The 15,148-nt window shown below is 50.2% G+C and overlaps 1 protein-coding gene across 11 annotated transcripts in view; it reads left to right on the top strand.

Moving 5' to 3' along the window:
- LOC137434498 (E3 SUMO-protein ligase PIAS2) overlaps positions 1-15,148 on the top strand; it is a 221,979-nt gene that overhangs the window by 112,485 nt on the left and 94,346 nt on the right. Inside the window, exon 1 of one of the 11 annotated variants that reach the window (XM_068127572.2) lies at positions 777-824. The exons of 9 other annotated variants lie outside the window; for them this stretch is intronic. In XM_068127572.2, the coding sequence (XP_067983673.2) occupies positions 792-824 (33 nt within the window). In that variant the 5' untranslated portion in view covers positions 777-791. Of the gene's footprint in view, positions 1-776; positions 825-3,993; positions 4,451-15,148 lie in introns of those variants that run through there. One more of the 11 variants, XM_068127575.2, reaches the window with a different exon arrangement.

Genomic DNA, 15,148 nt, shown 5'->3' with positions numbered 1-15,148 from the left:
ATGTGTGAGAGGGTACGTGGTATGAGAGGCAGGGTACATGGTGTGCGAGAGGCGGTCCGTGGTGTGGTAGAGGTATTCTGATACAGTGCATATTCTAAACTTGTATTTCCAAACCCTGCAGTCTTTCTCCACTACAGTAGTTTTGCTGGGGGTTGTTTGCTCAAGTCCCACAAACAATATTAGGTATATGGAGAGTACTACGTATCGATGTAGTTTTTCGTTATTTAATTTTTTTGTTGTAATTACACACCACCAATGATGCTTTTACCCGAGAACAGAAGGAATAATGGTCTTCCTTTACTGTAACGCGGTTCAGGTCCAGCACGTAGTCGTTGCTTCTATTTTTGTCCCTTTGGATGTTTGCCAGAGGTGTGTCTGTTTATCATGGCATTCTTATAAAAAGCATTTACGGGCAAGCAATTGGCAATGGAGTTTAAAAAAACAATTTGTGCTTTACGGAAATGATGGATTTTCAGTCTTGGCTGATTTTTGGGATGTAATTTTGCCTTGAAAGTTCATGTCCCACACGTATCCCCATGTATGACGTGTGGTGGCATCAAGCTGATTTTTTTTTTTTAACCTTATTATCAAGGTGCAGGATTGCCAATTGTTCGGCCGTGCCAGCGTGTCTCCTTGGAATGATCCAGTTATTGGGAAACCTGAACTGCTTTTCTGGCGATGACATTTTTGGATGATATTCTCACTGAAAATCCATTTTTCGCTGCGACGAGCAGCTCCATGAGAGGACCGCGTTGTTGTTCTTGTTGTTGGGGTGCCTTTTTGAATGGCGCATGCGCATACACTCGGACATGCGTTGGTATGAGGTAAGAACGGCTGGTCGAATTTGGTAGCGCATATTGCAACGGATATCCTCATGATTCTACACGTCGCAGGTGGTGACCACACTGTGGTCATTTTTCTCTTGTTTTTCCACAAACTTTTTGTCACTTCTTTGTCGGGTTTCTTTGGGAGTAACTAGGGCAATAGCCAAACAAAACCTTTTGTGTGTTCGCCCGTCAAATTGTTGAGCGCCTGTTAGATGCTTTGTCTCCATTGTTTGTTGGCCCCGTCCTAAAATGGGTCAAAACCAATGGGGATGTCACCGCGTGTTCCAAGGGTTCCGCCTAAACATTCAATTATTCATTCGTTTCTTTTTCGTGTTCGCCTTTTGTATTCGGCGTGCAAGGCCTTTATTCTTGCGGCCACGGCTGGCATCACGAAACGCTCCTCTTTGAGATGGCACGCGCCCTCGCCCTCTAATATAAAATGGTTGTTTCTCTGAATCGCCAGACGGAGGCTGCTCTGTGACCGACGGTGAGGCTTTCCGCAAATCCTGCTCCGATCCTCCAGATGCGCCGCTGCATCGATTGATCGACTCCACCGGCAAGCCATTGCGGAGCCCGTTGTTGTCTGCTTGCAAATTGAGCCATGACGGCTGGTTACCAACCAATCACTCGAGAACAAATGTCTTTCTGACAAGGACTGGATGGTGATGTTGCTGGGAGAGGATGGCGTTTAGTGCGGGCACGAGGAGAATCCATCATCATCATGACTACAGATGAAAGTGATAACAGGGACAGAGATGGTGATGCGATGAAACCAGATACGTTTTGTGCGGTGTGGGAGACCGAGTCTAAATGATGTATGGAGTTTAGACTTTTCATTGTCGATGTTGGTCTTGCTTTGCCACCGAAGCCCTGTCTCTAGCAGGTTCACGCCATCCTTGCAGACATGTCCTGTGGCGCCTGCACTCACCAGAACGGGATGCACAAACTCGACCTGAACCCCTAATTTTGCTATGGTAGCCCAGCTGGAACTATGCGGTTAAGTTAGTGCTCCGGTGGCATTGATGATGTCGCTTTTGTTCCATCGTCTTCATTTGTCAAACACCGTAACTTGTGCTTTGCTAGTGTGGCCGTTTGGCTGCAGTGGCCATGTTGGCTGGCCTCCAAAACCTGCACTCGTAATAAGGCCAGGACTTGTGTCTGCAACGTGACGTGACCTTTGTGTTTATCTACAATGTGCCTCGGCAATGAATACCTCTATCAACCTGTTAACACCCCACAAATATCCCTGGTCATGCCAGTCACAACTGATACTTGGTTGGGGATACTTACCGAACTACATCACTAAAAAACACCTCTGAATGTGACATTTGTGGTGCTTGTGCATCATGATTGAGCAAATCCGATAATATAGGCCTTCTGTTCTTTTGAATTGCCTTATACCTTTCAGGTGACCGTAATGATGTTTCAATTACTGCAGCCACTCCTTCACCCAACCCATCCAGCCCCACTGCAAGTTTTGTAAATTGCCCAATGTGCACCGTTCGTTCATGGTGCCATTATTACCCTCACCAGAGTGTATGGTATTTAGGTCCTTGTGTTGGTTTGTCTGCCTGTCTTGTCTGTCTGTACGCACATAATGGCCTAACGTAGGTCACAAACGTCTCCTGGTAGTAGCTAGTATTGAACGTTATCTTTTTTTAAAAAACCGAGTACTGCACTGCACCTCTAAAAGTATGTGCTATTAAGAATGTTAATAAGTCTATAAAGTATGTACTATTTGAATGTATGTCTTTGAAGGATGTACTATTAAGAATGAGTGCATTTATGAAGTACATACAACTAGAAAGTACGGAACATTACTAGTTGACTACGTCTATAAAATACATCCAATGGCAATGTGAATCTATATAATTAAACAAAAAAGGTCTGTTTGTCCCTTGCATGAACATAACCGTACGTCGTTGATGCATAATCAATACACCACACAAACACCACACCAAGCAAGTCCTGGCGAGGGTCTGCCATGTCTTCATACTCTCTCCAGTTGATCCATTTGACTGGTTAGATACGTGAAGCTGAATGATGAGGAATTTTATTTTTCCTTGAAATTTATTGATTTTGATGAACACAAACCCTAACCCTTCGGGGATGGCAGGAAGGGCCATTCCACTCTGGGGTATATAGATTACAGTAGATCTATGGCTTGGGCCTCAACAACATCGGGGTGTGTTTATTTACCAAGTTTCTTGTGGAGAGCTCGCCAAGTGGTTTAAGCAATTTGTGTCGATTTGTTCAATTTGTCAATTTGTTTTATACCGTGTACCCCTTCCCCCTCCTCCGTTCTCGCTCAGCCCTCTCCCTTACACAGATGTCCCGATGTCCCTGTTCTCTGCTGTTGTGCTTGTGTGCTTCCCTCTCTCTCCCCCTCTTGTCTCCCGCTCCCTTTATTATATTATGTCGGCGGGGTAGTGATATGTAGTCAGGTAGATTTGTGTAGGTAACATGCTCCGACTGTCGTGAAGAAGAAGAAGAACCACCACCATGTAATAAGTAGAGGACCTGTTTAACCTGGATGTCGGATTAAGGTGTATCTTCGTCCCCATTACGAGGAATGGGGCATGTTAACTAGTTATAGGGATTATGTTAACTACTACCTTGTTAGTCAAACCTCTGTGATTTATCCTTTGTCCTTTATGGCACCGTACCCGAGACACTCGTTAGAATTGCCATTAAATGGCACTAAATAATAATAAAAACCATCTGGAAGCCAGGCATCAAGCACTAGGGCTGACATCCCCGACTTGGCAGGCACACATAGCTCAGGTAGGCACACATAGCTCAGGTAGGCCGAGAGCCACGCCCAGAAGGACAGTGATTGGGCGGGAGTTGACCAACGGGAAGGCTGGGGTAGGAAGGGACTCGCTGATTGGCGAAGGAAGGGCGAGGAGGAAGCAGCGCGCTGATTGGCAAGGTTCGACCGATGACGTCAGAAGCGGACTGCGTGTGGAATGGGGGAGAGCTGAGCATGCAGTGGTGGCCTGCGGGCATTGATGGAGAGGCACAGATGACGTCACGAGATGGTCAATAAAAGAACCATCGGACCGACATTTTCTCTCTCTTGCCTTCTCTCTCGCTTGCCCCTCACGCCTTCCTCTGCCCTCGACTCTCTCCTTTTGGTTCCAGACTTTGGTGGAAGGCGGCTATGCATGGACGACGGGCTCCAGGAAGCGATCGGACTGACCGTGTTTAGAGACGCCACCGGAGATGTACAGTGGTTGCAGGAGGAGCCGCGGCCTGGGAACTGCGGTTCTCCGTGTGTGGACGAGCGTGAAAGGGCGCAATGAGGCCTGGTTCCCGCCAAAGTGCGCGCTTTGCACGCAACGTTACCGGCGTCCTGGACCCGTTCGCAGACCCTGACGAGATTCCACCAGTGATTGAGCTAAGTGCACGATAACCCCACATATTTATTTTCGTTTATTCTTCCCTTCGTCTGTGTTCGAGTCTGGTGTGGGGACGTCCCATTTAGGAACTTAATTTTACCGTCGCGCTTTTCTTTGTCCCAGCATTCTGTTTTAATAAACCTGTTTATTTTTGTACATTTGAACCCGTTTTGTTTGAGTTATTTTCTTTGCAGGCTTTGGGACTGCCGGCGATCGCAACAGGTAAGCTTCAGTTTTCCCTTCTCTTTCTTCCTCCGGTGCATATAGTAAAATCCGCATTTGGGCATCGCCTCGGAGTCAATGCTCGCTATTGGCTATTCGTGATCTCTGTGGTGTTCATTCGTGATCTCTGTACATATATATATATATATATACACACAATGTGCATGTAACGGAACATGCCTACTTGGAATTTGGCATTCCATTGTTTCATCCGCTCGTTCTCACGCACATTGTTACATGTTAACGTTCACACATTGTTGCCACCCCAAAAGCCCACTTAATCATTCTTGTTTGATGCATTTCTTCCTTATAACTATTTTAGCCACATTGTGACATTTGTTCAAAATACCTTTAACACGATTAAAAAAAAAAAACAAATTGGGAGGGGGGCGGGGGGGGGGGGCGGTTTCTGTTGGGCAGTTTGAGCTCCTCAATCATCCATGCCCAGAGTTCTTGCCGATGAATTGCAAACACTTGCTCAAAGCAATCTGATTGGGATGAACGAATACAAGGTGTGCCTCTTGATGGACCTTAGCCCATGACATTCCTTCTTGGTATCTGTGCCCTCTACAAATCACATGTGGCATGTTTTGTGCCACATCATTGTTTGTTTGGTGACATTTTGCATGTAATTGCAATGATGTTAGGTGCAGGAAGAAGGCAATCCTGCACCAAGGTAGGATGATGTCAAGAGACAAATTTATAATGGAGCATTGAGAAAGTTCTAGGAACAGGGAGGGCATCAGTCAGCACCCTTGAGCCGCCATTTTGTTTAATTTTTTTTATTATAATACACTACCTATGTTTGTTATGTGACATTAATTTCATTAACCTGACGTTGTTCGTTGATTGAATATAATGCTGACGTTTGCCATGTCATGCAGTTATGGATTTTACTAAATTGAATATAGTAATTTGATGAAATGTTCATGCAAAGGTGGTGCAGCTAAAATAAATCGAGGAACACATTGTGGCCGTGTATGGTAAAAGTGTGCCCTCATATTGTACAGCAGCTAAATGACCTGTTGATTTTAAGTGCACACAGGAACGAATGTTGGAGATGACCCCAGATATGGACGGCCGCCACATGTAACCGACCGAGCCACAAATTGTGGAGGATTAATCGTGGAGGATCATCTCATTATGGTCATCGTCATGTTGGTAGAGTCTGGTGTTGTCTTAACCGTTAATGTGGCTGGCTTAAGATCTCAGGGTCTTGAGTTCAAGCTCCTGTCATGCCTTTGAATTAACATCAGGTGGGTTAACTCAGCTTGTCATTTTTCTGAGATCGGCAAAATGAGTACCAGCTTATTTGGATGAATGAGCCATCCGAGTATCCTGCGTCGGAGTGGTGACCCGTCCAGGATTGCCCAATAGCCCAGGAAACTGCTTCGGCAGCTCTATGCACCTGAAGAGGCAATGGGAGTGGTCTTCTTCCTCTTCATGTTGGTAGAACGTGGAATGTCTCAGGGCAACGTTTTCATCTTCACCCACAAACGCATACACAACATCTCTAAGATGGATCCCTCAAAACCTCAGCACTGATGTGATTGACATCAACGGCTGGCATCATTGCAGGTTTCTTAAACTGTTCTTCACAGACAAAACCGGCTTTATTACTACTGGTGACCACTATTGAAAGTGTCTGCTATAGCTGGCAAGATCATAGCTGCTGATTTATATGTATATAAACGAGCAGAATACCCACCCTATGGGTGACCCTACAGGCGATCTTGTTCCAGGCGGGCAACAAATTTTTCTGCCATCGGATATTTTCTGCTGACACAATTGCTTTGACTTGGATTTCTTGCTGATTTCCTTTGGTAATATTGCTCTTGCTGATTTCTGTTCAACTTCGGTGTCCTTGGTTTTTGAGGCATCTCAATTTTCGAGAGAAAACAAAACAAAACATCAACTGTCACCCGAGCTAACAATACCCACAATCGACCCACACCCCTCCTCCCACTCTACCTTCCCCCCCACAATCTCCCTTCAACTGTCACCCTAGCTAACAATACCCACAATCGACCCACACCCCTCCTCCCACTCTACCTTCCCCCCCACAATCTCCCTTCAACTGTCACCCAAGCTAACAATACCCACAATCGACCCACACCCCTCCTCCCACTCTACCTTCCCCCCCACAATCTCCCTTCAACTGTCACCCTAGCTAACAATACCCACAATCGACCCACACCCCTCCTCCCACTCTACCTTCCCCCCCACAATCTCCCTTCAACTGTCACCCAAGCTAACAATACCCACAATCGACCCACACCCCTCCTCCCACTCCACCTTCCCCCCACAATCCCACTTCAACCGTCACCCTAGCTAACAATACCCACAATCGACCCACACCCCTCCTCCCACTCTACCTTCCCCCCCACAATCTCCCTTCAACTGTCACCCTAGCTAACAATACCCACAATCGACCCACACCCCTCCTCCCACTCTACCTTCCCCCCCACAATCTCCCTTCAACTGTCAGTGTCACCCTAGCTAACAATACCCACAATCGACCCACACCCCTCCTCCCACTCTACCTTCCCCCCCACAATCTCCCTTCAACTGTCACCCAAGCTAACAATACCCACAATCGACCCACACCCCTCCTCCCACTCTACCTTCCCCCCCACAATCTCCCTTCAACTGTCACCCTAGCTAACAATACCCACAATCGACCCACACCCCTCCTCCCACTCTACCTTCCCCCCCACAATCTCCCTTCAACTGTCACCCAAGCTAACAATACCCACAATCGACCCACACCCCTCCTCCCACTCCACCTTCCCCCCACAATCCCACTTCAACCGTCACCCTAGCTAACAATACCCACAATCGACCCACACCCCTCCTCCCACTCTACCTTCCCCCCCACAATCTCCCTTCAACTGTCACCCTAGCTAACAATACCCACAATCGACCCACACCCCTCCTCCCACTCTACCTCCCCCCCCACAATCTCCCTTCAACTGTCACCCAAGCTAACAATACCCACAATCGACCCACACCCCTCCTCCCACTCTACCTTCCCCCCCACAATCTCCCTTCAACTGTCACCCAAGCTAACAATACCCACAATCGACCCACACCCCTCCTCCCACTCTACCTTCCCCCCCACAATCTCCCTTCAACTGTCACCCTAGCTAACAATACCCACAATCGACCCACACCCCTCCTCCCACTCTACCTCCCCCCCCACAATCTCCCTTCAACTGTCACCCAAGCTAACAATACCCACAATCGACCCACACCCCTCCTCCCACTCCACCTTCCCCCCACAATCCCACTTCAACCGTCACCCTAGCTAACAATACCCACAATCGACCCACACCCCTCCTCCCACTCCACCTTCCCCCCACAATCCCACTTCAACCGTCACCCTAGCTAACAATACCCACAATCGACCCACACCCCTCCTCCCACTCCATCTTCCCCCCCACAATCTCCCTTCAACTGTCACCCAAGCTAACAATACCCACAATCAACCCACACCCCTCCTCCCACTCCACCTTCCCCCCACAATCCCACTTCAACCGTCACCCTAGCTAACAATACCCACAATCGACCCACACTCCTCCTCCCACTCCACCTTCCCCCCACAATCCCACTTCAACCGTCACCCTAGCTAACAATACCCACAATCGACCCACACCCCTCCTCCCACTCCATCTTCCCCCCCACAATCTCCCTTCAACTGTCACCCAAGCTAACAATACCCACAATCAACCCACACCCCTCCCCCCACTCCACCTTCCCCCCACAATCCCACTTCAACCGTCACCCTAGCTAACAATACCCACAATCGACCCACACCCCTCCTCCCACTCCACCTTCCCCCCCACAATCTCCCTTCAACTGTCACCCAAGCTAACAATACCCACAATCAACCCACACCCCTACTCCCACTCCACCTTCCCCCCACAATCCCACTTCAACCGTCACCCTAGCTAACAATAACCACGACCGCTCCACACCCCTCCCCCACTCCACCTTCCCCTCACAATCCCCTATCAACCGTCACCCAAGCTAACAATACCCACGTCCACCCCACACACCTCACCCAAATCCACCATCCCCTCAGAATCCCCTATCAACCGTCACCCTAGCTAACAATACCCACGACCCCACCATCCCCTCCCCCCACATCATCCCCTCACAATCCCCTGTCAACCATCACTCGAGCTAACAAATCCCACGACTACCACCCCCCCCCCCTAGCCCTCACTTCATCATTCCAAAAAAGTATTGGAATCCGAGCTCGCATTGCGCCATTTTTCTCTATGTACCATCGCCGGCAGGATCACGGTGAGTTCACTGAGTTCACAATGTGACGTCACTGGCAATCTCAAAAATCGACACTCCAGGTGTTTTTCGGCACTTTGTGAATGGCAAAAAAAAAGATTCTCTTCAAATTGGACCGTGATTAAACCGTGAAAACAAAACAAAAAATGTGTTTGGGTTCCCCTTTCAGGGTCTTCTGGGTCTTGAGGGCCTTCAGGATCTTTTCAGTCTTTGGGGTCTTTTCATTTATCGGTGTTTTTTGGGACTTTAAGGATATTTGGGGTCTTTTCAGTCTCCGGGTCTTGAAGGGTCTTTGGGGTATTTAGGGTCTTCAGGGTATTTTGGGTATTTAGGTCTTTTCAGCCTTTTGGGTATTTAAGGGTCTTCGGGGGCTTTTGGGTCTTCAAGGATCTTTGGGGTATTTTGGGTCTTTGGGGTATTCAGGGTCTTTTGGGTCTTCTTTGGGTAAAGACCACATTTTGGTCTTTGGGTAAAGACCACTTTAAGTGGTCTTTAGGGGTCTTCAGGGTCATTAAGGGTCTTTGGAATAGTTTCAGTCTTTGGGGTCTTTTAAGTCTTCAGGGTCTTTTGGGTCTTTGCGGTCCATTGGGTCTTTTCAGTCTTTTAGGTCTTTTTGGTCTCTTGGTTCCTCTGGGTCCTTTGGGGGTATTTGGGATCGTTGGGATCTTATGGGTCCTTAGGGTATTTTGGGTTCTGGGGATCTTTTGAGTCCTTGGGGTCTTCTCTGTGTTTTGGGTCCTCGGGAGGTTTGGGGGGGGGGGGGGGGTCTTTTGGGTCCTCTGGGTACTTTAGGTTAAGTATTTTGTTTTGGGTAACAATTGTGGGTGGCGTCAAGTCAGCTGTCAAACCAATGGGTGAAGAGCGGACATACATACATACATACATACATACATACATACATACATACATACATACAGACATACAGACATAATCACAAACACTTGCTCCATTATATACATACAGTGCATTCAGAAAGTATTCAGACCCCTTCACTTTTTTTCACATTTTGTGATGTTGCAGCCTTATGCTGAAATCCTTTAAATTCATTTTTTCACACATCAATCTACACTCAATACCCCATAATGACAAAGAGAAAACAGGATTTTAGAAAGTTTTGCAAATTTATTAAAAAGAAAAAACTGAAATATCACATTGACATAAGTATTCATACCCTTTGCTATAAAACAAAACAAAACACCTTTAGAGGCCATTTTTCCCCGCGAGGCGGGGGTTGGCCTTTTTCGGGCACCGTGGTTGTTGTTGTATTTGTTGGTCCCCTTTTTGAAGCAATGTTTTACGGCCGGATGCCCTTCCTGCCGCCAACCCTGTTTGTCGCCTTTTACGACACACAGGGAATTACCAGTGAACTGGTACTCAATTAGCCGACCTCGGAAGGATTAACAGGCTGAGTCAACCCCCCTGGCGTTAATTCAGCGATCGACCGGGATTCGAACCCAGGATCCTTGGATCCTAAGCTGGCACCCTAGCCGCTAAGCCAACACCAAGCTTTGCTATGACACTTGAAATTTAGCTCAGGTGCCTCCCATTTCTCTTGATCATCTTTGAGATGTTTCTACACCTTGATTGGAGTCCACCTGTGGTAAATTCAATTGATTGGACATGATTTGGAAAGGCACACACCTGTCTATATAAGGTCTCACAGCTGACAATGCATAACAGAGCAAAAACCAAGCCATGAGGTCGAAGGAACTGCCTGCAGAGCTCAGAGACAGGATTGTGTCGAGGCACAGATCTGGGGAAGCCTACAAAAAAATTTCTGCTGCATTGAAGGTTCCCAAGAGCACAGTGGCCTCCATAATTCATAAATGGAAGAAGTTTGGAACAACCAGGGCTCTTCCTAGAGCTGGCCACCCGGCCAAACTGAGCAATCGGGGGAGAAGGGCCTTGGTAACAGAGGTGACCAAGAACCCGATGGTCACTCTGGCTGAGCTCCAGAGATCCTGTGTGGAGATGGGAGAAACTTCCAGAAGGACAACCATCACTGCAACACTCCACCGATCTGGGCTTTATGGCAGAGTGGCCAGACGGAAGCCAAACAGTTCAATCTTGGTTTCATCAGACCACAGAATCTTGTTTCTCACAGTCTGAGAGTCCTTTAGGTGCTTTTTTGCAAACTCCAAGCGGGCTTTCATGTGTCTTTCACTGAGGAGAGGCTTGTCTGGCCACTCTGCTATATAAAACCCTGCCTCGAGCCCCAGAGTGAAGTGAGAGGTGAGAACGAGAGAGAATGCAGACGAGAGAGAACCGCAGCAGACAAGAACGCGTCAGAGTCGCCCAGCTCCTGAACGAGTCGGAGTGCTTGTAACCGCTTGAACTACTTGTAATAGCCTCGTTGTACACGAACTCTCCCCGTGCCCTGTGCCCTGTGCCCTGTGCCCTGTGCCCTGTGCCCTGTGCCCTGCGCTCTGCTGCCTGTATTAAATCGCGCTTGTGAAGACGACCCATTCCGGGCCACAGACGCGCGACCTCCTTGCCTGCGCTCCCTGCACGTGCCGTGACCACCAGAGAGCGACCGACGGCAAGGCGCGTTTGGCGCGCGAACTTCCTTCCTCCTTTTTTCCCCGCGTGAGTGAGTGGGCCCTTTGTCTGGGGATAAGTTAAAACTGTTAAGTGCCTGCTCTGTGTCTCTTCGTCCTGTACATTATAAATAAACCCGTGTTCATCCTCTTATTTGACCGTTCCCGTAATTTCACTATTGGCTTAGCATCACACGAACAGAACCGGTCGAATCGGGTTCAATAAAAGGTAACGGCACGAGTCACGTGATACTTGGGCGTATTCGATTAGCGTGGCTTGTGCTAGGTCCGGTCCCCGTTTTCGTGGCAGCGTGGGTACCAAAGGTACGTGTGGCATCGACCCGATACCCTTTTCCACGCTCGCTGTGGGAGTGGCGATTCGGCCTCGTGGACACGAAGACCCGAGGGGGAAAAGGGGTTTCACCCCCCCCTCTGTACGTCGACGGGCTTCGGGAGATCCGCAACAAATTGGTGTCAGGAGTGGGATAATTGGACCTAGAGTGCGCTTCACGCACTCGAAATTACGAGCGCACGAAATTTAGTTTGTAAAATCAAAATTAAATTCGTACGATGGCTGGCCAAGGCGGTCAAATGCCGGTGGGAATAATAAATGGGGAAGACCTGATGACCCAGGACCGGCAGGAACAGTTGGTAGTGGAGGAAAGTGAAGGGGGTGCGGCAGTTGGTAACGAAAATGGCGGCGCCTCGCACGTGGCGGCGGAAGCCGGGCCCGCTGTGCAAGCAGGTTCTAACATCGAGTTATTACTGTGAGAAATATTAGCGCTCTTGAATGGGTCCAATGATCGAATGGATAGGAGGGAGGAGGCGAGACGTGAGGAGAATAAAAAGATGAGTGGAAAAATGGACACCAAAATAATCGAATCCAGGTGCAACATGGACACAATGGGGGAGGAGATAGGGCGCAAGCCGAGCGAAAAGGTCGCGGGGGATTGCGACGAGGTGAAGCGGTATGAGGAACGGATGGGGAGCGAGCTAGAGCAGATGACAGCCAAGTTGACCGGGGCTATGGGAGTAGCGACGCGAGAGGGTGTAGAGGAGCCGGCGATCGTCAAATTGGGAAAGAAAATTTCGGGGGCGCCGAGGAAGGTCGAATTGGAAGACAATTTTGGGGGCGCCGACGATCGTCGAGTTAGAGTAGAATAACCTGGGAAAAGAAGAAAAATTTGGGCTGAAGAGACGGGAGAAACAGAAAATAAATCACGGGAGGTGGTTATGGAGCCTGAGCAAAGTCTGTGTTTGCACCGTGATGCCGGGCTTGTTAACTCAATAAAAAGTTTGCAGGTGCTGGCGGAGAAGGAGGGCCTCGAGGTGAGTGAAAATGGCGCGAATGTGTTTGGCGCGATCGGGCGTTCGGCGCGCTTGGGAGAGAGACGAGACCCGGGCGTTCGCGATGGGCCCATTGTGCGGTGTACGAGTGAGTGTGGCACGGAGTATGAGAGAGAGTGCATACCCAAGTGTGTGAGAGATGAGAGTGCACTGGAGTGTGCGATGGGCGAGTGTGTAGAGCAAGAGTGTGCACCGGAGTGTGCGAGGGCCAAGTGTGTGGAGAAAGAGTGTGCACCGGAGTGTGCGATGGCCAAGTGTGCACTGGAGCGTGCGATGGCTGAGTGTGTGTAGAGAAAGTGTGCACCAGAGTGTGCGAGGGCCGAGTGTGTGGAGAGAGAGTGTGCGATGGCCGAGTGTGTGGAGAGAAAGTGTGCACCGGAGTGTGCGAGGGCCGAGTGTGCACCGGAGTGTGCAATGGCCGAGTGTGTGGAGAGAAAGTGTGCACCGGAGTGTGCGAGGGCCGAGTGTGTGGAGAGAGAGTGTGCACTGGAGTGTGCGAGGGCCGAGTGTGCGAGGGCCGAGTGTGCGAGGCCGAGTGTGCGAGGCCGAGTGTGCACCGGAGTGTGCGAGGCTGAGTGTGCACCGGAGTGTGCGATGGCCGAGTGTGTGGAGAGAAAGTGTGCACCGGAGTGTGCGAGGGCCGAGTGTGTGGAGAGAGAGTGTGCACCAGAGTGTGCGAGGCCGAGTGTGCACCGGAGTGTGCGATGGCCGAGTGTGTGGAGAGAAAGTGTGCACCGGAGTGTGCGAGGGCCTAGTTTGTGGAGAGAGAGTGTGCACCAGAGTGTGCGATGGCCGAGTGTGCACCGGAGTGTGCGATGGCCGAGTGTGTGGAGAGAAAGTGTGCACCGGAGTGTGCGAGAACTGAGTGTGTGGGAAAAGAATGCACATCGGAGTGTGTGTGGGTAGGGTGTGCACCGGAATGTGCGACACCGGAATGTGTGAAAGGGGCGTGTGTGCCTGGGTGGTGTGCACCGGAGTGTGTGAAAGGTGCGTGTGCACCAGAGTGTGTGATAACGGAGGGTGTGGGGGGGCGTGTGTGCGAGTATGGAGTGGGTCTCGAGTTTTGAGGACGCGGCTCAAGCATCGACACCGACCGGGGTAGCGCCTAGCGGGACGGCTAGCGTACGCGAGCCCCCTGTGAGTTGTGTGCTGCAGGGACCGGAGGGGATCGGTGCCGCGTCGGTCTCACGAGGACCGGCGTGCACGATTCGTGTCTCCGGCCCCCGCACTGTATGGTTGGTGCCGTATGGCGGTAAGGCCGATCGGCCGGGTTCAAGGGAGGTAGGAGTTTTCGGAGCCATGCACCCTATCGGGTGCGGTGCTTCGATCGTGGCCAGTTGGGTCATCGTGCGTGGGACCGCGAGGCCCTGCGCAGGGATGGAGCCCTGAACCGGGGCCCATCCATCACTCCCCCTTTGGATCGAAAATGCCGGACGGACATCCCATACAGGCGACCAACCACCGGCATGGATCGCTCGGCCCTTCGAGGCCAAGCTGTGACAACGAACATCCGCATGGAGGGGCTCGTAGCGTAGAGGACTGATGAGAGTAGTGTACCCCACGTGGGGGAATGGTAGTGTCACGATTCCTCCCACGGCGGGGCCCATGAGCACTCGTTTAGGGGGATGGCAGTGATAGGCACATGGGGGTGCCAGCAATGGTTGCCTCCATGGGGCACCGAAGCTAGCCGAGGGAGGGCTAGGATAATGATAGGGATTTAGAAGACTGTAGAGACAAGAGATTTAAGTAGTGACACCTGAACTATAGAGGGGACGAAGAGGGTTTAGGTGGATGATAAAGAAAAGGGTGTGCATAGTGTAAAGGGACGACGGGGAAGCACGAGTTTTAGGGGAAGTAGTTAGATAGATGATTCTGTGAGAGTGAGGAATTGTGTGTTGAGAATAAACGGAGTTGTGTAGTAGTGGGGATGGAATTGTGTAATGGTGTGTGAGATATTTGGTGTGAGAATGCTTGGTGTGGAAGTAAAAGGTGTGGAATGCATGGTGCGAAGTAGTGAATGGGGGGAGAGTGGAACCCATTCACGAAAGCCCGGGGTGGGTATTGTAAAGCCAGGTCGAGGGCATAGGTAAATTACATGGATATTGACACCTGTGGTCGGGTAGTAGCAAGAAGTGCTTTGTAGGATGCATGAGTCTGTGGAATGGCTGGGCGTGTGGCTTGCTTAGTGCGTGTGGTTATTGAGGCACTCCGCCACTGGTAGTTTGTCGGCCAGGTGAGGCCATAGGTATGCTCAGGTTGGTCAGTTAGGTTAGTTGTGAGTGGGGCCCGAGGATCCCAGGAGAGGACCCGGGTTGCCCGATGCCAAGTTGGGCACAGAGGGGGTAAGTGCCAGGGAGGGCCTTCCCCGGTTAGGTAGTCGCAGGAGCAGGCAAGCTCGGGGAGTGGCTTCAGTGGCGGAGGTGCGCAGGTAGTTGGACCTGCTGGTAGGGCTACACGACCTAGCTCCGAAATTGTGTGAGGGCACAGTGTGAAAATTTGTGGGAGTGAG

Source organism: Myxine glutinosa, chromosome 10, assembly GCF_964187855.1.
Source record: "Myxine glutinosa chromosome 10, kmMyxGlut1.1, whole genome shotgun sequence".
Classification (NCBI taxonomy): domain Eukaryota; kingdom Metazoa; phylum Chordata; class Myxini; order Myxiniformes; family Myxinidae; genus Myxine; species Myxine glutinosa.
This window is presented reverse-complemented; position numbering and strand designations above follow the sequence as displayed.